This window comes from Schistocerca gregaria, chromosome 1, assembly GCF_023897955.1.
Source record: "Schistocerca gregaria isolate iqSchGreg1 chromosome 1, iqSchGreg1.2, whole genome shotgun sequence".
NCBI lineage: Eukaryota > Metazoa > Arthropoda > Insecta > Orthoptera > Acrididae > Schistocerca > Schistocerca gregaria.
In genome coordinates, this window is record NC_064920.1 from 1,050,448,053 (window position 1) to 1,050,473,617 (window position 25,565).

At 42.7% G+C, this 25,565-nt stretch overlaps 1 protein-coding gene across 1 annotated transcript; it reads right to left on the minus strand.

The window, feature by feature from the left end:
* Positions 1-533: 533 nt before the first annotated feature.
* Positions 534-13,201, minus strand: LOC126287161 (clumping factor A-like). Its single transcript, XM_049984888.1, has 3 exons — positions 13,181-13,201; positions 11,749-11,826; positions 534-1,625 (listed from the first exon to the last, which is right to left on the minus strand). The coding sequence occupies exons 1-3, from the start codon at positions 13,199-13,201 to the stop codon at positions 534-536; spliced, it is 1,191 nt and encodes a 396-aa protein (XP_049840845.1).
* Between the last annotated feature and the right edge of the window lie 12,364 nt (positions 13,202-25,565).

A 25,565-nucleotide genomic window follows, 5' to 3' on the forward strand; every position in this document is an offset into this window, starting at 1 on the left:
TTTATAACAAGCAAAGGCCTTTTACAGGGCTATCCCATGTCACCATCATTATTTAAAATCTATGTAGATATTAGCTGTAGAACATGGTCTCGTAAATGTAATAGTATGGGATTAGAAATAAGAGATAGAGTTTACCTACATCATTCATTATTTGCTGATGATCAAGTAGTCGTAGCACAAGATGGGAGGGATGCTAACAATATGTGCAATCAACTAGCAGCAGCATACAAAGCTTGGGTTTGAAGATTAATTACCAAAAAACAGAATTCTTGACTAATGATTCAGATGAGCTGTACATTGAAGGAAAGAAAGTCAAAAAGATAAACACTTTCTGCTATTTGGGATCCATTTTAGAAATCGAGGGAAAATCAGAGTCAGAAATCAATAAAAGAATTAGTAGCGGACGGAGGGTCATTGGGATGCTTAACTCAGCAGTAATGTAATGAGCAGAACTAAAAAATTAATATACAAACCCGTATTAGAGAGTGTGGTTCTGTATGGAACGGAGACCTGGACAATTAAAATGAACCACATTAAAATATACTGCCACTATCAGTGTCATTCTGTTTTGCATCATAGCTGTGCTTGGTACTGTCAATCACTGCAGTCTCATCATCTGGTTCACTGACATCAAATCTACTGCCACTATCAGTGTCATTCTGTTTTGCATCATAGCTGTGCATGTTACTGTCAATCACAGTTGTGTCATCATCTAGTTCACTGACATCAAATATACTGCCACTATCAGTGTCATTCTGTTTTGCATCATAGCTATGCTTGGTAGTGTCAATCACTGCAGTCTCATCATCTGGTTCACTGACATCAAATATACTGCCACTAACAGTGTCACTCTGTTTTGCATCATAGCTGTACATGGTACTGTCAATCACAGTAGTCTCATCATCTGGTTCACTGGCATCATGTACACTGCTACCCTCAGTGTCATTCTGTTTTGCATCATATCTGTACATGTTACTGTCAATCACTGTAGTCTCATCATGTGATTCACTGACATAAAATATACTGCCACTATCAGTGTCATTCTGTTTTGCATCATAGCTGTACATGTTACTGTCAATCACAGTTGTGTCATCATCTGGTTCACTGACATAAAATATACTGCCGCTATCAGTGTCATTCTGTTTTTCATCATAGCTGTACATGTTACTGTCAATCACTGTAGTCCCATCATGTGGTTCACTGACATCAAATATTCTGCCACTATCAGTGTCATTCTGTATTGCATCATAGCTGTACATGTTACTGTCAATCACACTTGTGTCATCATCTGGTTCACTGACATCAAATATTCTGCCACTATCAGTGTCATTCTGTTTTACATCATAGCTGTGCATGGTACTGTCAATCACAGTTGTGTCATCATCTGGTTCACTGACATCAAGTACACTGCTACTCTCAGTTTCATTCTGTTTTGCATCATAGCTGTGCATGGAACTGTCAATCACAGTAGTCGCATCATATGTTTCACTGACATAAAAGGCACTGCCACCATCACCAGTGTCGTCATCTGGTGGGGGGACCTTCGTGACGCTGTACTGTTTGGTAATCTTCTTATGACATCCGCTTCTATTGACATCGCCGGCGGCGTCTTCAGTCTCCGCAGCCTGTGAACATTTAGATAATTATCAGATAGTCACAGCCTTAACACATTGCCTTGCATAATTTTTATTCCGATCATATGATATTCTGTACTGATTCCTCAGTTATTAGTGACAAGTCTGACCCCATCGGGGAATATCTATTATTTTGTCCATCTCCATAGGTTCGCCTCCAACATTGTTGCGTTTATATGTAAATGAGGGACACAAAACACCCTACAACTGCAAGTTTTATGGTGCGTTGATTCAACATAAACTGTGACTGGGATTCTGAGAAATGACATTTCGTTGTTCGCTTTTAATAGTATTAATTGTTTTTCTGTTTACTGGGCGTTGATTTCCAATGCCGTTTCTATTGTATCAGAACTGTGTATAAAGTCGTGTCCTGAGATAAAACGTTATAATAGCAGCAGCGAGAGTTCTACGTAATATTTACGTGGCTGTCGTATTTGAAACGATGAACGAAGATTCTCTGTAGACATGTGCCCAGTAGTATAACTTTCTAGCCATCAACATACAACTATTATTTTTTGGATTAAAATTTGTGGCTTTAAAGAGAACATTAATTTTGAGACGCACCGGTAGATTTTATGTAGCCACAATCACACATGTACACTTGGATACGTGACTCGGCCAACATATCCTTTGTATATGATTATAAAGCACATCCGTGGGAAGGTACAAAGAATGGCCGCTGTTACACACGGAACTTTTGTTATACTGTTCTACTACTGTGTCCCAGTTACCAATGACCTTATCGCAGTAGTAACACCCGTTCGTGTCAAATTACCGAAGGTAAGGGCTTTCGGGCAGTGCTAGCATTGCCGAGCGCTTTAAGCCAGCGGAATGCGCTCAGCACTTGTGATGCAAAACTGAGGAGCTACTTAATTGAGACGTAGCGGCTGCGGCCTTGCAAACTGAAATACGGCCGGGAGAGTTGTGTGCTGACCACATGCCCCTCCATATCAGCATTTCATGTAAAACTAAGTTATGTGAAATTTTCTCACATTCTGGTAAGGGAAAGTGTTATCTCTTGGATATCAGTGCTGGGAAATCCAGAAAATAATAAACTTGTGGACTTTGAAAAATATTACTTATGCATAACTAATTCATTCGTTACCTAATATAGGCTGATTGTTTACTTTAGTCTTTTTTACTGAATTCGTTTCGAAATCATAGTCTACAATGGTCCAGGGACATGACGAGATAGTGACACCTATAAATAGATAAGAGTCCCTTTACACGGCACAATTAAGACCATCCCACTCGTGTTTCACTTTCAGAGGAAGGCAAGAGGTATAACAAGTGCAATGCCCTCACCTTGTGTTTGTGTGCGTGGCAAAATGTATTACCTGGTCTATCACTCACATAAAATGAGAGAAACAAACTGCTATCTATATCAAAATTTTACTTTTACAATTTGCAAGAATGAATATTAACTGTATATGAAAGTGCCACATAATCTGTGAGGGAAGTGACAACCGAGAAAGAGCAGAAATTGCGTCACATCAGCTGAGAAACTGTATGCACCTTGGAGGCAGTACACGTATGAAATTATTCTCAGAAGCATTGTTGAGGAAAATATGGGATATACAAGTACAGTTCCGAAAACATCGTTCCTGAAAAATTCAGAATCTGCGTTAATAAATTCCAGATTGTAGTTTAGCACAGAATGGTGAAGGTACACTTGGATTCAGTCAATGTGTTCCGAATCCGCCATTTGCTGTGAGGTATAAGCTACGCTATTTTATGGCGAAGCAATATTTCGTACGAGTAATTGTATAAACATAATCGACTGGAGTTCAGTTTTGACGTCAGTTCAGATATTGCACTCTGCTCAGGACTCCACTCAATTGTGTAATATATTAACTCGGATCAGCTGAGCGAACTTCCTCGTTAACCTGTATTAGCACAAAATACGTTTGGCATCACCACCTGAATCAGATATCGATACAATTCAGGCTGCGTGAATGGTTAGCAGCAAGTCGATGGTGCATTTTCCGTAAATACACGCTCAAAATATATTTTAAAAGTTGTTAAACTGACTCGTTTTTGTCATATGAAGAGCCGATTACAACAGAAAATTTTAAAGCCCTTCCTCGCTAGCGCGCGATCGTACGTTAGAAGAGAGGTTAGCGCCGTGTAGTTCTAATATCCAGAGTGATAAAAACGAATCTGAAGCACCTAAACAATACAAGAAATGTCACTGTCATTAATGTTTTGAATAAGGGGCAGTTCGTATCGACAGGTAAATTGCTGCATATGTAATTCTTACAAAGGTGACTAGCAGTCGAAATTAAACAAAGGCAAGGATTGATGTTACACTAAAGACGACATCTATCAACGGTCACTTTAATTTATTGAAATGAAACATTTCTTACACATACACTATTTTATAATAGATCCCTGTAGCACGGTTCTTACGATGATGAAACTGTTCCCCGTCTATTCCATACAGTCGTTATAATAAAGCGAAATGTCATGTAAAACACGAAAACAACTGGTATACGATTTTGTTGTGGCACATCCCCCTTCAGGTTCTACAGTTTCACCAAGTTCAGATAAATGGCGGCGCTATACGAAGCCTTCAAAATGGTGTCTGTAGCGGGGTTGTGTTCCAAGCAGAGAGCTGTCATTGAGTTTCTTTCTGAGGAAAACAAGAGCACCTCAGATATTCATAGGTGCTTACAGAATGTCTGTGGAGACCTGGCAGTGAACAACGGCACGGTGAGTCGTGTTGGTGGGTGAGGTGTCTGTCATCATCGCAACAAGGTCCCGCAAACCTGTCCGTTCTTCTGCATCATGGCCGGCCGCATACAGGTGTGACTCCTGCAACGTTGAAACGCTGCTGACACTCTCAAACGAGGTGATAAACGGATCGCAATCAAGTACCTCGCCTCACAACTGAACATCTCTGTTGGTAGTGCTGACACACTAGTTCAGCGGTTGGGGTAATCAAAGGTGCGGGCCCGCTAATTTGCTCGCCGCCTTACAGATTACCGTAAAGAACACCAGCTTTGCGGAATTGCTTGCACGTTACGAGACTGACAGCGACAATTTTTTGTCGAACATCGTCACAGGTGATGAAACATGGGTTCATCACTTCGAATCGGAAACGAAACGGAAATCACAATGGTGTCTCCACATTACCTCTCTTTCGAGGAAAAAGATCAAAGGTGATTGCTCACGTCGGTAGCAATGATATGTGTCACTTTGGATCAGAAGAGATTCTCTCTGATTTCGAGCGGCTAACAGAAGTGGTAAAGGCTGACAGTCTTGCTTGCAAGATGAACTCAGAGCTGACCATTTGCAGCATAGTCGACAGGACCTATTGCTGACCTCTGGTACAGAGCCAAGTGGGGGGTCTGAATCAGAGGCTCAGACAATTCTGCGACCGGGTAGGCTGCAGATTCCTCGACTTGCGCCAAAGGGTGGTTGGGTTTCGGATTCCGCTGAATAGCACAGGTGTCCACTATACGCAGGAGGCGGCTACACGGATAGTGTGGACTGGGCGGTTTATTAGGTTAGAGGGCCTCGGGTAAACACAAGAAGGGCTTCAGTCACAAAGAATGCAGGCGGAACACAGGAAGAACGTAGATACAGGAACCATCGGTGTAACAGTTGTAAATTGTCGTAGCTGCGTTGGGAAAGTACCACAGCTCCAAGCGCTAATAGAAAGCACTGATGCTCAAATCGTTGTAGCCATTGGAAGTTGCCTAAAACCGGAGATAAGCTCAGCCGAAATTTTTGCGAAGAACCTAACGGTGTTCCGAAAGGATAGACTAAGCACGGTTGGCAGTGGCATGTTTGTTTCTGTCAGAAGTAGCTATCTTGTCGCGAAATTGAAGTAGATAGCTCTTGTTAGTTAATATGGGCAGAGGTCATTGTTGGCAACCGGAATAAAATAATAACTGGATCCTTTTACCGACCTCCCTACCGAGATGATACAATTGCTGAAAGCTTCAAAGAAAACTTGAGATCGATTTCAAAAACGTACCCGACTCACACAATTATAGTTAGTGGTGACTTTAATTTACGCGCGATGCATTCTCTGAAAATTATTTCTAGTAGTTAGTTCATGATCCCATGCGAATGGTAAACAGTTACGAAAACACTCTTGATCCCTTAGCAAAAAATAATTCTGAGTTACTAACGAGCATCAAAACGGATACAGGGATTAGTGAACACAGGATTGTCGAAGCGAGATTGAATATTGCAACCCTCAAATCCTCCGAAAACAAACGAAAAATATACCTATTCAAAACAGTAGATAAAAGTTCACTTGACGCCTTCCTGAGAGACAATCTCCACTCCAACCAAATTAATAATATAAGTGCAGAGAAGATGTGGCTTGAGTAGAAAGAAATAGTATCGGCAGCAATTAAGATATTTATACCAAATAAATCAACAAACGACGGAACTGATCCTCCTTGCTACACGAAAAGGGTCAGAAAAACTGTTGCACAAACAAGAAAACCAACATGCCAAGTTTAAACAGACGCAAAATCCCCAATATTGGGGGACTTTTTACAGAAGCTCGAAATTTTGCGCGGACTTCAATGCGAGATGCTTACAATAGTTTCCACAGTGGAACTTTGTCTCGAAACCTGGCAAAAATCCAAAAAGATTCTGGTCGTAAGTGAATTATGTTAGCGGCAGGAAACAATCAATGCCTTCTCCGCGCGATAGCAATGGAGATACGATTCAAGACAGTGCTGCGAAAGCAGAGTTACTAAACAGGGAGTTCCGAAACGCCTTCACAAAAAAACGAAGTAAATATTCAGGAATTCGAATCAAGAACAGCTGCCAACATGAGTGACTTAGAAGTAAATATACTCGGATTAGTGAAGCAACTTAAATCACTTATTAGATTAGATTAGTATTTGATCCATAGATCATGAATACGACACTTCGTAATGATGTGGAACGTGTCAGGTTAACAAAAGGTGCCTATACAAGATATTACATTAGACAGAATATTACATGACACTCAATATTTTTTTTGTGGGGGTTGGGAATTTACCCACTTACTATATTCATAAATTCATCTAACGAGTAGAAGGAGTTGCCATTAAGAAATTCTTTTAATTTCCTTTTAAATGCTATATGGCTATATGTCAGACTTTTGATGCTATTAGGTAAGTTACCAAAGACTTTTGTGGCAGCACAATTTACCCCCTTCTGAGCCAAAGTTAGATTTAACCTTGAGTAGTGAAGATCATCCTTTCTCCTAGTGTTGTATCCATGTACACTTCTATTACTTTTGAATTCGTTCGGATTGTTAATAACAAATTTCATAAGTGAATATATATATTGTGAGGCTACAGCGAAGATTTCTAGCTCTTTAAATAAGTGTCTGCAGGATGATCTTGGATAAGCTACAGCAATTATTCTGATTACACGCTTTTGTGCAATGAACACTCTTTTACTCAGTGATGAGTTACCCCAGAATATGATGTCATATGAAAGCAGAGAATGAAAATAGGCGTGGTAAGCTAATTTACTCAGATGTATATCGCCAAACTTTGCAATGGCCCTAATAGCATAAGTAGCTGAACTCAAGCGTTTCAGCAGGCCCTCAGTGTGTTTTTTCCAGTTCAACCCCTTATCAATGCATAAACCTGGAAATTTTGAATATTCTACCTTAGCTACCGATTTCTGATCGAAATCTATATTTATTAATGAGGTCATTCCATTTGCTGTGTGGAACTGTATATACTGTATTTTGTCAAATTTTAATGAGAGCCCTTTTGCAGAGAACCACTTAATGATTTTCTGAAAAACATCGTTTACAATTTCACCAGTTAATTCTTGTCTGCCGGGTGTGATAGCTATACTTATATACTAAAAGCAAGTCTTCTGGTGCAGACTGTATACCAATTAGGTTCCTTTCAGAGTATGCTGATGCATTACATCCATTCTTATCAATCATATACAACTGTTCTCTCGATGAAAGATCCGTACCCAAAGACTGGAAAGTTGAACAGGTCACACCAATATTCAAGAAAGTTAGTTGGAGTAATCCACTTAATTACAGACCCATATCATTAACGTCGATATGCAGCAGGATTTTGGAACATTATGAATTACCTCGAAGAAAACGCTCTATTGACACACAATCAACATGTATGCAGAAAACATCGTTCTTGTGAAACACAACTAGCTCTTTGCTCACACAAAATGTGTTGAGTGCTATTGACAAAGGATTTCAAATTGATTCCGTATTTCTGGATTTCCAGAAGGCTTTTGACATTGTGCTACACAAGCGGTTTGCAGTGTAATTGCGTACTTATGGAACATCGTCTTTTCGTGTCAGAGAGGTCACAGTTCGTAGTTATTGACGGAAAGTCACATAGTAAAAAGAAGTGACTTCTGGAGTTCCCCAAGACAGTGTTATAGGCCCTTTGCTGCTCCTTATCTATATAAACGATTTGGGAGACAATGTAAGTAGCCCTCTTAGGATATTTGCAGATGACGCTGTCGTTTATTGACTAATAAAGTCATCGGAAGATCAAAACAAACTACAAAACGGTTTAGCCGGCCAGAGTGGCCGAGCGGTTCTAGGCGCTTTAGTCTGGAACCACGTGACCGCAACGGTCGCAGGTTCGAATCCTGCCTCGGGCATGGATGTGTGTCATGTCCTTAGGTTAGTAAGGTTTAAGTAGTTCTGAGTTCTAGGTATCTGATGACCCCAGATCTTAAGTCCCATAGTGCTAAGAGCCATTTTTTTTTACATAACGATTAACAAAAGATATCTCAACGGTGTGAAAATCGGCAGTTGACCCTAAATAACGAAAAGTGTGAGGTCATCCACATGAGTGCTAAAAGGAATTCCTTAAACTTCGGATACACGAAAAATCAGTCAAATCTAAAGGCCGTAAATTCAACTATATACCTAGGAATTGCAATTACAAACTAATTAAATTGGAAGGAACACATAGCAAATTTTGTGGGGAAAGATAGCAAAAGACTGCGTTTTATTGGCTGGACACTTAGAAAATGTAGCAGATCTACTAAGGAGACTGCCTACACTACGCTTGTCCGTCCTCTTTTAGAATATTGATGCGCGGTGTGGGATCCTTATCAGATAGGACTGACAGAGTACACCGAAAAAGTTCAAAGAAGGGCAGCACGTTTTGTATTATCGCGAAATATGGGAGAGAGTGTTACTGAAATGATACAGGATTTGGGCTGGCCATAATTAAAATGAAGGTGTTTTTCGTTGCGAAGGAATCTTCTCACTAATTTCCAATCACAAATTTTCTCCTCCGAATGAGTAAATATTTTGTTGACGCCCACCTACAGAGGAAGAAACGATCACCACGGTAAAATAAGGGAAATCAGAGCTCTTACGGAAAGATGTAGGTGTTCGTTCTCTCCGCGCGCTATACGGGATTGGAATGATAGAGAATTGTGAAAGTTATTCGATGATTCCTCTACCAGGCACTGAAATTTGACTTGCAGAGTACCTATGTAGATGTAGATGTAAGCCGCACCGTCACCTGATAAAGTCGTAGCGATAGTCTTCTGGGACTCTGGAGGGGTTGTTCTGTTTGGTGTCCTCCCTCAAGGTGTAATGATCAACTATGAAGTATAGCGTGCTACCCTCAGGAATTTGAAGAAATGAATTCTGCGTTCCCGTCGCCACATAGGTGTAAACGAACTTCTCCTTCACCATGACAACGCAAAGCCTCACACAAGTCTGCCCACACAGAGAGGAGCTCACAAAATTTCACTGGACAGTTCTTCCTCATCCATCTTACAGCCCGGATATCGCACCTTCCGAATTCCATCTGTTTGGCCTAATGAAGTCTGGACACTGCTGTCAGCATTACGTGGGTGATGGGGACGTTATTGGTGCAGCAATACGTTGACTCCGATGTCGACCAGTAGAGTGGTACCACGTGGGCGTACAAATGGTTCAAATGGGTCTGAGGTCATCAATCCCCTAGAACTTATAACTACTTAAACCTAACTAACCTAGGGACATCATACACATCCATGTTCGAGGCAGGATTCGAACCTGCGACCGTAGCGGTGGCGCGGTTCCAGACTGAAGGACCTAGTACAGCTCGACCACACCGTCCGGCCATGGGCGTAGAGGCCCTACCTGTAGGGAGGCTCGTAAGGCTGTCGCGTTAAACGGAGATTACGTTGAAAAACAGTTTTTTTTTTTTTTGTAGCAGAAAGAGTGAGGAATACGGCGTATTGCAATCTTGAACAAAACCAACCTGCTTACATAAAATAAATAACTAAATAAATAAAGTGTTTCAGTACACGCTTCTCGTATTTACACTGAATTGCGGTGGATTAAGAAATGGTCCTGGTCAGTGCTCTGCTCATTGTGCTGCATACAGAGCATACTTAAAGCAATTCGTAAATTTGTCGATGCAGACTGATAATGCAGAAATGACTGAAATTTAAGAACACTGTCCTCCGGATAAACTCAATTTGGAGCTATCAGAAATTGTATCGTCCGATAATTTCCTTTAACATATTTTCCACGGACGAGTGAATTCTTTATTCACATTTGGATTCTTCCGGACGAAATCTGTATTATAGTAAGTCTTCTCACCGTCCTGTTGAAAGTCAGCCAAAGAGTCCCACAAAATCAATGAATTAATTTCTGCTTCCGGTCAGAAACCGAAATTTCAATTACTATTCTTTCCTATACATTCTGATAGGTCGATTATAAGATTTTGGCCGCTAAACAGTCCTATTTTGTTTTTCATCCGAATATGCCTTGATGTCCCTGAAGACAGATATAAAGCTGCAAAGGAATTTAAATTGCGCATTACTTCAACAAATATTAAATTAGAAATGTTAAAAATCGAATGACTGTCACTTAAATGCTAAGTCTTCACAAAGAAGTTTTCCCCTTAATTAGGAGCGCCTTTTAATGGATCAAAGCTTTCAGGATTGTTAGTATGGTATTGTCGTTCAGTAAATATATAATTTTATTAATTTATTTAAATTTGGTTAAATTTGTTTGCCGTCGTTGTATACGAATGTCTCGTAGCAGCAATCGATTGCAGAGCAGACTGTTTTTTTTTCGCCTCGAAATGATAAAATGGGGTTTCTTTCATAGTTCTTTCAAGAAAAAGTTCTGATCGACGCTAGACACAGCAAAGAGGGGAATAACAGCAAGCTTCGTCTTCAAGTCAGCTACGTATTAATGGCATCTCATCTACACTTACAGTTCCTACACAGTATGATTTCTTGAATCTGCTTAGCCAGGTCTAAGAAGACTTGAAATGAGCAAAGTTCGTCTCATTTGCGGTTCGGAGGGCCCAGTGTCCTTTGTATCCATCAGTAACATTGCACAGTCTCTCACGAGCATCACTACACGATCCATATCTCAAGAAGAGTCTTCTGAATAACTATTGTTCGTCTTATTTATTCCAGTTTAAGGGTTTATGTTGGTTATCAATGAGAGGTAACGTGACTTTGTAGCCACCCTGTACTGTAAATCCTTCGGATAGTGAGCTTTCCTTTCACAGTTTTGTGAGTTCCATTCTGGCGCTTATTGATTTTTTCGTGTTGGTCTTTCTTCCATTTATGTAGTTCCTCATCATCAGGTTTTACGAAGGAAAACCCGGTTTGCACACTGCTTAATCAGAGCATTAAACACAAAAAATATTAATTCAGATTTATCTCCACTGCTGACACTTCACACTGTGGCAAAACCAACTCGTAATTATTACGGATATTAAAAGAGTTACAAATTTGTGCCAACAGTAACTGCAGACAACTGTTCCAGAGAAACTATCAGTGAAAAGTGTGATTCGCTTTGAAAATTACAGTCGCGCAGAGTCATGTTATCTGGTTACCGATACTCCATTAACCAAGGATCTATGTCTGCCATATTGCGCATGCACAGTCCGCAGCAGCTCAGATAGGGAGTCGCAATTCTCCAGCCGCCTGGCGAGCTAAGAATTTGAAAATTTTCATCGTTTTTTTTTTTAAATACCCTTAAAATGTCTTTGCAGCTAAAATCCTGACGCGGATCATTCCCTTACAAAATGACGTAATAACCTGAGCAAAGAGAATCTGGATATTCCTACGCATTACCGTGGCGCCTTACACTCACGTACATCTAGAGCAGACTGACTTGTGGACGACCACTCACCTGATCGCTGCGCCGCTCTTCGTCCTCTTCTGCCCCAGACCTGCAGGGACATAGGATCCGGACCCAGAGCGGGGCCATCTGTAGAGAAAAAAAAGACATCACCTCAGGTGCTGCCCCGAACTCTCTACATCTGCGTATGAACTCGGCAAGGCCTTGTATGGGATGCGGCTTGGGTACTTGGGGGTTACGTTTTAAAATGGTTTATGGGGAAAAACGAACTATGATTAGCAGCCTGTGTAAGCCCAAGGTTTTCTCATCATTGTTCGTCCGTATTTAAGAATAAGTGACATTTTACTGGACTGTGCTTGTTTACGCTCTTGGAATTTAAACAGTAAAACACCGTGTGCTGCACCGAGCAACCGTTTGACGTCTTCTGAAACACAGTAATTTTTACATGGTCTTTCCACTTTTTATTTATCCAAACGAATGTTCCTAGACATTTTGCGATTGTTACTGTTCAGAGCGATTTATCTCCAACCTCTAATTCCCTACACCCACCCCCAGTTATTTAAAGAAACCAACTTCTATGTTTGAAACAGCGATAAACTGTTGGTCTGTAACCTATGAAAAATTTAGAAGATATGTGAAATACTTGTGAAGGTTCTTGGATCTCGCTAAGTGCTCTCATTCTTATACATTGGATGAATGCAGCCTGGGCAATTTGCGCGCTACGAGCTACACAGCCTCAAGATATGGACATTGTTTCTTACTTTACTACTTTATTTAGTGTATTAAATTCTATCAGTGCGTGATGTATCTTCTTTTGGACATGTCTGAAAGAACGACACCACGCATTCATATAATCGATTCACCTCGATGAGCAATGAATCCACAACTTTCAGTGCAGACGCAATCTTACGTTAGACCTCCAGCAGGAATCTAAAATTAGTGAGCATGGAGGACACGGATAGGTATTGTGCAGAGGTCACGCTACGTGGCAATGTAGATCATCCAGGGTGCGTGAGTAGTACGGCAACCAGGGCGTCGCCCCAAAGTAGGGCCGGCCGCGGTGGTCTCGCGGTTCTAGGCGCTCAGTCCGGAAACGCGCGACTGCTACGGTCGCAGGTTCGAATCCTGTCTCGGGCATGGATGTGTGTGATGTCCTTAGGTTAGTTAGGTTTAAGTAGTTCTAAGTTCTAGGGGACTGATGACAGCAGATGTTAAGTCCCATAGTGCTCAGAGCCATTTGAACCCGAAGTAGGTCGCCCCAGGGCCGGCGTCACACCAAAGTACCGTTTTCCAAGATGGTGGCCATGACGCAAGTACGTGACGTCACGTGACGTCATCTGATGACGCAATTGACGTCAGCTGATGACGCGAGTATCGTCATCCAAGATGGCGGCTTTTGGAGGGAAGATAGCTCAATTGCGCTACCTCTACTAACCTAAGAAAATGGAGGAAAGAAAGGGGTACCTCCAGTAACCTAACTCACCTCTTCCTGGGAACTGGGCATAAGTCGTTCGTTAAACAATTAGAGGCAGTACCACCACCAAGTGTGTTCGCCAACCTCTTCGAATGTCGGATTTTGCTCTAAGAGCTTACTCCTGCTGCTGAGGAAAGTTAGTATGGTATTGTCGTTCAGTTAAAACAGAATTTTTATAAATTTCTTTAAATTTGGTTAAATTTGTTTAAATTCAGCGCTGGACAAAAGTCTTTATTTAAACAATTAGAGGCAGTATCACCACCAAGTGTGTGCTGAGCCGAGTTGGTATGGTGTCTTCTCCACTAGAGGCTGCTCATTTAATTCGAATATAATTTCTATAAACATGTTTAAATTTATATAAATTTCTTTAAATGTCTATATATTTGTTTAAATTTATTTAAATTTGTTTAAATTTGTGACCTACCTACAGCATTATCGTTGTGTTACCGGCCAAAGGGGCTGAGATATCAGTTTCTCAGTCTTTTAATATCATTATTACATGAACTCATTCAGCTCTGGACATAAGTCTTTATTTAAACAATTACAAGCAGTACCATCATCAAATGTGTTCGCCATCCTCTTCGAATTTCGAATTTTTTGTTCTAAGAGCTTACATTTAATTCCAATATAATTTCTATCATTTTTTTCTTACCACCACAGGAGGTTGAGATATCGACTGTATTACATGCGCTGGACATACGTCTTTATTCAAAGAATCATATGCAGTACCATCATCAAGTATGCTCACCATTATCTCAGAAAATGGTCGCCAATTTTACTCTAAGAGCTTACTCCTGCAGCTGAAATGGAGGGCGTGGGGCTAGTATGGTCTTTCCACTCAATTCGAACATAATTTATTTAAATTTATTATCTGCAACATTAGTTTCATGTTACCGCCGCAAGAGGCGTAGGTATCCGTTTCTCAGTGTTTTGATAGCTGTATTACATGCATTCATTCAGCTCTGGACATAAGTCTTTATTTAAACAATTAGACCCACTAGCGCCACCAAATTTGTTTGCCATCCTCTCGGTAAATGTGCATGAATTTTGCTGAGGGACCTTAGTATGGTGTTGCCCCCACTAGAGGCTGCTCATTCATATAGGCATGAAATGGTGTTCGCACCACTTCCAAATACCTAGTTCCAACTACTTTTCAAGGTCATCCAACCACATTTCCTACATACACCGAATTACGTATCTCAACTAGGTTATTACACTGATACAAGACACTCGGCATGCCAACGGTCTGAAGGGGAAGAAAATTGATATGAAAAAAGAAATCAGCCTGTTCTGAGCTGCTGGAGAGAAGAGCGACTATACTTTTTTTAACAATTTATTTAGCTACGCATTTCACTTAATTTATTTTATTACGCTGATGCAAAACACTTACCGTAACGTGTTTAGAGTCACTATATACAGTTTACAGACCTCGAAACTACTCCTAAATAATAGTGCTTTACAGTGATGTGACGAGGCGTAAACAACTCGTAAATCACAAAGTCACGCAATGGCTAACGCACTGGAGTCGCATTCAGGAGGACGATGGTTCAGTCCCGCGTTCGGCCCTAACCTGATTTAGGTTTTCCGTGATTTCCCTAAATCGCTCCAGGCAAATGCCGGGATGGTTTCTTTGAAAGGGCACGGCCGACTTCCTTCCCCGTCCTTCCCTAATCCGATGAGACCGATGACCTCGCTGTCTGGTCTCCTCCCTCAAACAACCCAACTCCTAAATTACCTAAATTATCCATTACATACTATGCAGACGTGCAAAGTACCCATAGGTCACCGAAATAATGCATGCAAACACTCTCACAACGCTTGATCACCCGAAAATAATTCAATGCACCAACACCTGCTCCAAGTAAAAAGCCCAACTTATGAACCACTCGAACCCTGATTCTGCTGGATGGAAAGCCTAAGTGCATTCCCCCTAACGCATGGAAACTCTCCAGTAGCAGGAGAGAAAGGTTATGTTAGCGTACTGTATTTATTTTGCTCGGGAAGCTGACCCAAATATCCATCGTAATTACATATTTAATCACAAAGATCGGTCCTAATTACACAACAATATGCATTGCTTTGCATAAGGATGGCTTAAAATCTCAAAAAGTAACTATACGACTCACCTTATCCTGCTTTAATTACACAACTATATGAATAGCACTGCACAAGAACGGCAATACTCGGCAAAAACTGACAACTCGTGTTATCCTCTTTCGGAAAAAAATTATACCACTCGAAACCATCGACAGAAACGCTCAAACGTTACCCTACATCTACAAGCTACAGGGGAAAACTTGCAACTCACTAGATCCTGCTGTTGAACAGAGATGAGTTTAAAAAAGTCAATTAGCTCCAAGCATATACCATCTATCCCCGTTTGATCTCAGAGTTCACTACACATCTACTAAAAAATCCCCCTACCGAATCCAGGGTAAATCCTCGTCCTAAAAGACTGCTTTCTCAGCCATATTTAATCACAAATTACGAGATCGAGCTACTACACCAACAATCTCGCGGGCACCTGGCTCGCCGAAATGCCTCGCCGGGAAAGTCCCGCTTTCCCTCAGATGCATACTGTTCCTCTGAAAGTGTACAGACACTAATCGCTACGAAGCACCGCTGTCAGAGCCCCACAACGCCTCACGTTCACAGACTTTGATTGGCTCGAGCGGGGCCGGACGAGACCCAGCGTTCGATTACTATTTATTTAACATCAGCTTCGCTCCTATGATAAAGCAAACTATTTCTGATCACAATAAATGTCCTATTTTTCACGAAAATAGACAAAGTCCAGTTTTATGAGCAAAAATCTATATAGGTTTTCACTTTCGACTTAGAAACTTATCACCTCTGCAAACACATTTACATCCAAACCGATATTTCCAATCATGAATACAGATCACTGTGATTTAGCAGATTCCAAATCATGACCTATAATTTACAAAGTCAAATAACGTCTTTCTCTTATCCAGACAACCGACAAACGTGTCTTCCACCAGCTAGATGGACGCAACACAATCGATCTCCTCTCAATCAGATAAAGAAGTCAAATACGAAGAAGCACTCGACCGAACGGTTTACACCGAAATACACCCTGCTGAAGGCTCTGGAAATAGGAATACCTCTACCATTCTTATGACTGGCATACTCTTTGCTATCACAGTATTCCATGCCAAATCCGAGCCTACCTTACCACTGGACATAGGCATCTCCTTTAGACATGTCGGAACCGAAACACATACTTTATAAACACAACCTTTTTCTACTGCCTGACGAACTTTGATTCGAATGTCCCTTTTTTCCCCTCTGATTGGTTTGACGTGGCCCGTCACGATTTCCTCTCCTGTACCAACCTCTTCATGTCAGAGTAGCACTTGCTACCTACATCCTCAATTATCTGCTGCACGTAATCAGATGTCTGTCTTCCCCAATCTTTACCCGCTACAGCTCCCTTTGGTAGGATGGAAGTTATTACCTGATATGTTAAGAGATGTCCTATCTTATCATCCTGTCTCTTCTTCTTGTCAGTAATTTTCATATGTTCCATTCCTCACCGATTCTGTGGAGAACCTTCTGACTCCTTATCTTATCAGTCCACACAATTTTCAACATTCTTCTGTAGCACCAAACTTCGAATGCTTATATTCTCTTCCGGTCAGATTTTCACTCAGTCCATGGTTCGTAGCATACGGTGCTGTGGTCCAAATATACATTCTCAGAAATTTCTTCCTCAAATTAAGGCCTATGTTTGATACTACTAGACTTCTCTTACCCAGGCATGCCCTTTCCGCCAGTACTAATCTGCTTTTAAGTCCTCCTCGCTCCATTCGTCAGAGGCTACTTTGCTTCCTAGATAGCAGAATTCCTTAACTCCGCCTTGTTATCCCCACATCTGATGGTAAGTTTATTACTGTTCTCATTTCCGCTATTTCTCAGTACTTTTGTCTCTCTTCGATTTACCCTCAATCCATATTCTGTACTCATTAGACTGTCTATGTCATTCAACAGATGCTGTAATATTTTTATTCACATTCCCTCAAGATAGCAATGTCGTCGCGAATCTTCTCTTTGGTATCCTTTCACGTTGAATTTTTATCCCACCCTTCATAGTTTCTTTTATGTATGTCATTGTTTCTTCGATGTATACAGGGTGGTCCATTGATCGTGACCGGGCCAAATATCTCACGAAATAAGCGTCAAACGGAAAAACTACAAAGAACGCAACTCGTCTAGCTTGAAGGGGGAAACCAGATGGCGCTATGGTTGGCACGCTTGATGGCGCTGCCATAGGTCAAACGGATATCAACTGCGTTTTTTAAAAAAAATAGGAACCCCCTTTTTTATTACGTATTCGTGTAGTACGTAAAGAAATATGAATGTTTTAGTTGAACCACTTTTTTCGCTTTGTGATAGATGCCACTGTAATAGTCACAAACGTATAAGTACGTGGTATCAAGTAACATTCCGCCAGTGCGGACGGTATTTGTTGTGTTGTACACTACCGGTGTTAAAATGGACCGTTTACCAATTGCGGAAAAAGTCGATATTGTGTTGATGTATGGCTATTGAGATCAAAATGCCCAACGGGTGTGTGCTATGTATGCTGCTCGGTATCCTGGACGACATCATCCAAGTGTGTGGACCGTTCGCCGGATAGTTACGTTATTTAAGGAAACAGGAAGTGTTCAGCCCCATGTGAAACGTCAACCACGACCTGCACCAAATGATGATGCCCAAGTAGGTATTTTAGCTGCCACCAACCACTCAGAGGGATCTACGCCGAATAGCCGTTGACGAGTGGAACAATGTGGATTATCTGTGCTTTGATGAACGTATGGATAGTATGCCATGACGAATACAGGCATGCATCAATGCAAGAGGTCGTGCTACTGGGTATCAGAAGTACAGGTGTGTACAGCAATCTGGACCACCACCTCTGAAAACATCGCTCTATGGTGGTACAATATGCAATGTGTGGTTTTCATGAGCAATAAAAAGGGCGGAAATGATGTTTATGTTGATCTATATTCCAATTTTTCTGTGCAGATCCCGGAACTCTTTGAACTGAGGTGATGCAAAACATTTTTGATGTGTGTAGATCTCATAGAAGAACAGTGTGAGACGGGTTGTAAAAGAAACATCATTCCATCTTGTTGCTTACACAAGCGATTTCCTGTCTCCATAAAGGTCACCCTTTGTAAAAGCAAGAGGCTTAGAGCTCTTTACTTTTCCAGGATCCTAATATTAACTACTGTTATCAGAGGCCAAAGAAATCCCGTCTTGGTATCATCCGATACGTTAGTATTTCTTTAGTTCAGCGATTTTCTTTCTGTTCCTCAGTTTATACCTGTTACTTTGACATTCGTTTAATAGATGAAAAGAGGAACAGCTCTTCGTTAATGAGACAGTTTCGGGAGACAAATTTGGTGTAGTGTATTATTTCGTTCTTCTATGACCACTTAGCGACTCTACTATGAGGCCGCAGGATGATTCAACATGTTGATTAGTGCAAATTTAATTTAATGTATCAACGCAACAAGTATCTAAATACTATTGATGTACTTACTGAGAACAGACGTAACGAGTTACCCCTCGTCTGCATTCCTTTTGCTGACATTCCAAGATGAAATATCTCATACATAATAAGGTAGTGTAATAAGGAAACTCGAAATACAATTGTGAACCAATAGTTCCAAAAAATTTATATATTCATAGCTCTTTTTGATCTCTTATAAATAAGCTTTCTTCAGCACGTGGTACAGTTCAGATTCGTAATTCTGTCAAAGTTCCGCGAACTGCTGTTTCTGTCTTCATTACTCATAAGCTAGAATAGTCTGCGTTAGTTTTTCTCGCATAAAAATTGAAAGACTAATGTTCAATTCGCAGGTCAATTCTGGGTACGGGCGGAATACAAAAACTCTCGAAACCAAAACGAATAAGGCTAATTTCCCGATATTCACAAGAAATTCCCGGTTTATGAAATCGAGTAGCACCCTAGTCTTCCTAGTCTTTACTTGAAGTTCCTCCTCATACAAATTTTTTTTTCCCAAATTTTGCAACCTACGTAACCCACTTTCTGACACTTTTGAGTGGGTGTTTTAAGACTAACTATCTCTGGTATTAGCGCTACAGAAGTGGTTTATACATGCATGGAAACTGTTTATTCTGCTACTTTGCAAACTATATATGAAAAGTCGGCCTCTTAGCCTCTCTGGTTTTTTGCCAGAGAGTTGCCCGTCCCTAGCCACGTGGAGGCGGGCCGCTACTACTAGAAGAAACCACTCCATTGTGCTACTCTTTTATTCCCCCCACCACCATACTGAGCTAACTACAACTACTAGCTACTAAAACTCATGACTTAAAAACGTAGTATTTACATATTTACAATTGCGCATTAGATCTGAAGCGCGTTACACTCTCCCAAGGTAGGCTCGCTGGGCCTCCTTTGAGATTTTATTCACTAACTTTGCGAAATTTCTAAATAATTCGCCATTCGTTAGTATAACATTTATGTCTCTTGTCTGGAGAAGCTGTCTCTCAACTGAGACAGCCTGTTCATATATTGGACACTCAAACATTGTGTGTTCTGGCGATCCTATGTGGGCACCACAGTCACATTCTGGTGTTAGCCTTTTACCTATTTTATGCAGGTACGTGGGGTAGGGGCCGTGGCCTGTGAGGAAGTGGACTAGGCCCTGTGAGGGCTTCATTATCTTGTTCCTTAGTCTTTCCCTTACTGTGGGTAGAAACCCATGGACTCTACGGCCTGTACTGGACCCATCCCATTCGTCCTGCCAAATGTCGAGCATTTTATCTCGGATGGATTTAACGCTAGCCAGAGGAGTACCCATTATATTTTCCACCATGTCAATATTTTGTTTGCGCAGCCAGTAGGAGGCTGCGTGCTGTCTTATTAACAGGTCTAGTGGACATAGACCCATAGTAACCAACAGTGAATCTGTTGGACTTGTGTTGAATGCACCAATGCATCTCAACAGAACATTCCTCTGTATTCGCCTGACAGCAGCCGCAGGCTTCACCAGAGCTAGCCTGTGGGCCCACACACTGGATGCGTGCCCTACTACAGGTGCCAATATACTGTTATGGTAAATGTTTATTGGCTTTGACGGCAGATGAAACCTTCTTTGTCCTATCGATATTATCTTGTTGAACAGGGCTAAGGACTTTGTCGCTATTTGTTCAATATGCGGAATGAAGCTCCAATTCTCATCTAGATATACCCCTAGGTAGCGGGCATATCTCTGTCGCGACACCGCCTGGCCATTAATTCTGACTGTTGGGTCCCTATTTAACTTGCCTTTTAAGAGCATATATAGCGATTTTTGTGGTGCAATAGACATTTTAGTCTTCTCACACCAATCAGCTAACAGTCTAACAGCCAGTCGTGATCTGTCTTCGATCACATTGCGAGTGTCACCTTCCACTAGAATTGCGAGATCGTCCGCGTAAGCAACAACACCCAGAACTGCAGTCTCTCCCTGCAGAACGTTCAACAATGTTTCCATGGTGATATCCCAGAAAATGGGACCACACACCGATCCCTGGGGACAGCCACGGGATACTCTTTTTGATACGACGGCTCCGGGAGCCGTTATTTTAGCAGTTCTTGCATCACAGTAGGCCACCAGACAACCATACAGCGGCTGCGGGCACCCAATCTCTCTTAGTCGAGAGAAGAGTGCCGGCCACCACAGGTTGTCGAAGGCTCCTGAGATGTCTATCATTATGCCAAGGACATACTTCGATGTCGCAGAGTGAACAATCCGTCGAACCTCATTGGCCGTATCCTGAGTGGAGCGACCCTTTCGGAATCCGAACTGCCTATCACTCATACCATGCAGTGTTCTGTGCCTCAAAAGTCGGTCAGCCAGCAGCTTCTCAAATGCTTTGCCCATTACATCTAGCAGACAGTTAGGCCGATAGGATTTCGGCATCGTTGGATCCTTATCAGGGCCTTTCCTGATGATTACAACTTCTGCTGTTTTCCACCTCTGTGGATAATAGCCCGTCTGTAAACATACATTGTAAATACGACTTAGTGCTGGGGCGACCAAGTGCGCGAGTCCCTGTAATATCTCCACAGGGATCCCATCAGGACCAGGTGCCTTCTTCCTTGCAAAGATGTAGATGGTTGCTTCCACCTCCTCTGCAGAGAAAGGGCTCACGTTCGTATCGTTAAGATACGGATTCGAGAGCGCCTGACGTATTTCTCGCTGCTCTTGCGTATCCTGGTCGTCGTTGTCATCTGGTAGTAGTGTATCCAACAGAAGTCTTGCTGTTTCTACCCAATTCTTGGTCATGCCACCATCCCCAGCATGTAGTGTAGACAACATCATGGGCGACCTTATTTTTCCTCGAACGATTTTGTAGGGAACTCCCCAAGGGTCTATTCCCAACTGATCGTTAACAAATCTTTCCCAGGATTGGCGTCTTGTGATGTCCAACTGATCCTTGTATCTCTGCTTCAGACGACGATAGATACCTAGGTGGTATTGTCGTTCGTCGTGGGAAAAGCTTCTTTGATAGTTGCTTCGCGCCCTTCTGACCGACCGTTTAAGCACAGTCAATTCAGGGGTCCATGGGGTGGACTCCCTGCAGATGTATCTCGCTATCCGAGGTACAGCCAGTGTGATAGCTGTTTGCACGGAGCTTACCAGCTCCTCCACAGCTTCATCAATGTTACCTGTGTCCTCCCCGAACTCTGGAGGACCGAACACCTGCACGAGGCGGTCCCAGTCTGTCCGAGCATAGTTGAATCGTTCCACCCACTAGCCTGGCACATCCGTGATGGTTGTCGCTATTTCAGATGTGATACAGTTATGATCACTGACAGTTAGGTGTTCCCTTACTTGCCAGTTATGGACGTAGGGTGCTGCCCTCTCGCTTGCAAGTGTGACATCAATATTTGATGTTGCACCCGCCCTCCCTGAATAGGTCGGGGGGTACCCAGGCAAGTTTAGCACATGCATGTGCGTTTCCATTATCAGATCAACAAGCTGCGCACCCCTACCGTCCTGTACATCACAGTGCCAGAGTGGAGATTTAGCATTGGCATCCAGAGCTACAATTATAGCCTGCGCAGCTAAAACTCTTAGTATCCAATGCAACTGATCAAGATAGATCTCTATGTCATGTCTGAATTGACAGTAGACGTTAACAACGTACATACTGTAAGACAACAAATTAAGTTGTACAACTGTAATATGCTCGGTACAGAATTGGCTTAATATCGTAGTTTTTATTGTTTTGTTCAATATTATAATTGCGCTCATAGGGTTCCCACCCGAGGAAACCACTTATGCTGTTGCAGGAAAGCCAGGGACTCGACTCGCACAGGAGTTCGGTTCTTGTATCAGAAGAACATCTATTCCATCTTCTTCCGCTAATTTCCTCAGCTCATGCGCAACCATCTGGCTGCGCATTGCGTTTACTTGTAAAACCTTATACATCGCCGTAATCTGTTCTTTGAATAAGTCTGTCTAAGAACATCTTGTGGGTTGGACAATCTTTGGTTCCACCGCACTTACGGCCTCGTCTTCTGCACGGTACGCATACTCCTGCTTTGTCCTTATTAGGGCAACCTGTCTTAACATGTCCGGATAGGCCACAATGGCCGCATATGACTTCTGGTTCAGTGCAATACTTATTAGTGTGGTTTATATCCTGGCATTTGGTGCATCGTGGCACCGCCAGATAATCTTTTATGTTCAATGCAGAGTAGCCAACATACAACCGACCCATTCTCGTTAGTGATTTCCGTAAACCTGGCGAGACTTCTACCACGTGGTGTACTGTCAACTTCTCACGTGGTCCTACTTTCAATCGCAGCTTGAAGGGTTCATCGAATTCTCCCCTTGACATTTCTCCCTCAAAGTTTTGTGTATATACTGCGTCCACCAGACTGTCTGTTGTCATGAATGTAGGCACATCATACAGACACATCAAAGGTCGACGCTTGCGAGGAGGTTCACACTTCACTTTATTACTTAGTTGTTCATTTCTTAAGATCTTTTGACAGTCCTCTTGTGAGGCTGTTTCTATTATCAGTACATTCTTTGCTGTACGTACATTGTTAATTTTTATCTTATCCTTCTTAGGATCAATGCACTTCTCAAAGACTGACTTAACAGCTTTAATGTCATTGCCTGGTTTAGGTTTTAGGAATACTGTGGGAGTAACTTTTTTGATATTGTCCTGTATAGTCGGTGCTTTGGCCACTGGGGCTCTTGCAACCGCAGCATAAGTCCGGACCGGTTGACCTCTGAGTCTTTGATTTTCTTTCTCTCACTCAGTTACCCTACCCTCTAACTGAGAGTGGGCGATTGCCCAGTTGGCTACAAAGTCCCTAATATTATTTATAGCATAATTGCCTATTTTGCCATTTTTTATGCTGTTATCCAGTAAACGAAGAAATTTCGCGTGGCGCTCAGCGACAGATACATTATCTAGGCTCGAAATTACGCCAGTAACCAACGCATTAACACTCTCCATAGTTTCAGCCATAATTGAAGATTTAGAGAGTGAAAAAGTGGAGGCCCGTCTCTTACCCCGGACCGGCCTCTCTGGCATGGGGGGAGGCTATATGCAGCCCGCTCACCGGTCCCGCCCCTTGACCAAGAGCTATCAGTAACTGAGCTGCCAGGTTTAGCACGCCGTGGGTACAGCGCACTAGTCCTCCTCAACAGCCACACCACCGCAGTTTTCACCCGCTCCCTTATCGGCGAATGCCACCCGCATTCCGGGAGAGCGGATTCACTCTCCGTCCTTCGCCCCCTACTAGGCCAGGTTCCCACCAAAGGCCAGGGACCCGGTCCTACTCAGGTGCCGGGCCGGTCCCCCAGACGTTCGGGGGTCTGGACCCATCTAACCTGACCGAGGACATGTCACCACGCCACGGCTTGGCAGAGCATGCCTTGGAGTCCAAGACAAGGCGAATGGCCTTCGCCCACTTGGGGCAGGATCCCACCACAGCAAATGCAGCCATCAGAACCAGTGTACAAGTTGTACAGCACACTGTCGCGCCCATACCTTTCAGTTGCCCGAAGGCTTAACAGCTCCACCTCAAGAAGGCAGGTAAGGGCACTTGAGAAGGAGAGGCTGAGAAGCATCCTTCCCCACACTGCCTTTTACCTCCTCATACAGCCATCCGGGACTCTAGAAACCCGGTAATCACCCCCCCCCCCCTCCACCCATTGCTACGCATGAGTTTGAAATTTTGCTGAAAGGTGCCTGCTACAAGTGCTCTCTGTAATCGTGCGAAAGCATGGCGCCCGCGACGCCACCATGGGAAACGGTGACGTTCCAAACAGCAAGTGTTGGCACATGCGAAAAACAGGCCTCAGCTCATAAGTTTATGTGAGAAGTAAGGTGGGTTAATGAAATCACATTCGCACCAAAGTTCACCCCAATTCTGCACGATGCTACCGTGAACACATTACGTTTATCCCTTTGTTTTGACGCCCCTGCGATGGAAGTCAGAAGCGCGACAGCCGGTTTTGAAATCACGCGACTTTCTTACGGGTGACCCAGGATTAGGACCACCACCGCACGAAACGAAAAACCGTCAGGATGTGGCATAACGGGTGCCAATAAAATCACTCTTTCCCTTCGATTGTTGATTACCACACATCCCGCTGACGAAGACGACAGTTCACAGTGCTATTAACGAAACACGATGAAGTCCCTGATAACGTTCGACACTGCTGATATACCCCGCATGATTCAATAGACTCTTAAGGACACCGTGGGGCTGAAATGTCGTGTGTCGAGGACCTCATGCCCAATAGACCGGTCGCCTGGTGCACGTCTTTTTAGTTGACACCACTTCGACAACTTGCGAGTCGATGGGGACGAGATGAAGACAACACAACATCCAGCCCCTGAGAACAGAAAATATCCGACCCAGCAGGGAATCGAACCCGGGCCCCTTTGCATGGCATTCCTTCGCGCTGACCACTTTTTTTTATCGTTGTGTTTGCTCGTTGCGGACGTCGCAAGACATCCTGTTCAAGTTCGGTGGTCGATCCTTCCACTCAGTTTTGTTATTACAGAGGCCACCCGGCTCTCTGACCGAACACGCTGAGCTACCGTGTCGGCATAAATCACTCAGCTATAGGGGCGGACACCACGGGGCTGCAAGCCCACTGAACGTGATCAGACTGCTTTGGAATGTAGTGCGACCACAAAGTGGAACCACGAGGACCGTTCAAAACCATTCGACGAACTTTGAACTTGATCCGAAGCATCGAATGGTGTTTATGCTTCTTCGGCCTTTATTTTTCGCTACCTCCTGTTGCGTGAACCTGGGGATGTGCAATATAGACAATGAACCGCCCACTAAACCACGTAGGGCTAACAGGTAATTAGGATT

Coding starts and splice junctions, on each gene's coding strand:
- LOC126287161 (XM_049984888.1), bottom strand. CDS start 13,201: ATGCCCAGTTCCCAGGAAGAG. Junction 11,827..13,180: donor TGCCCAGTTCCCAGGAAGAG/GTGAGTTAGGTT, acceptor TTTTCTCTACAG/ATGGCCCCGCTCTGGGTCCG. Junction 1,626..11,748: donor AAGAGCGGCGCAGCGATCAG/GTGAGTGGTCGT, acceptor AAATGTTCACAG/GCTGCGGAGACTGAAGACGC.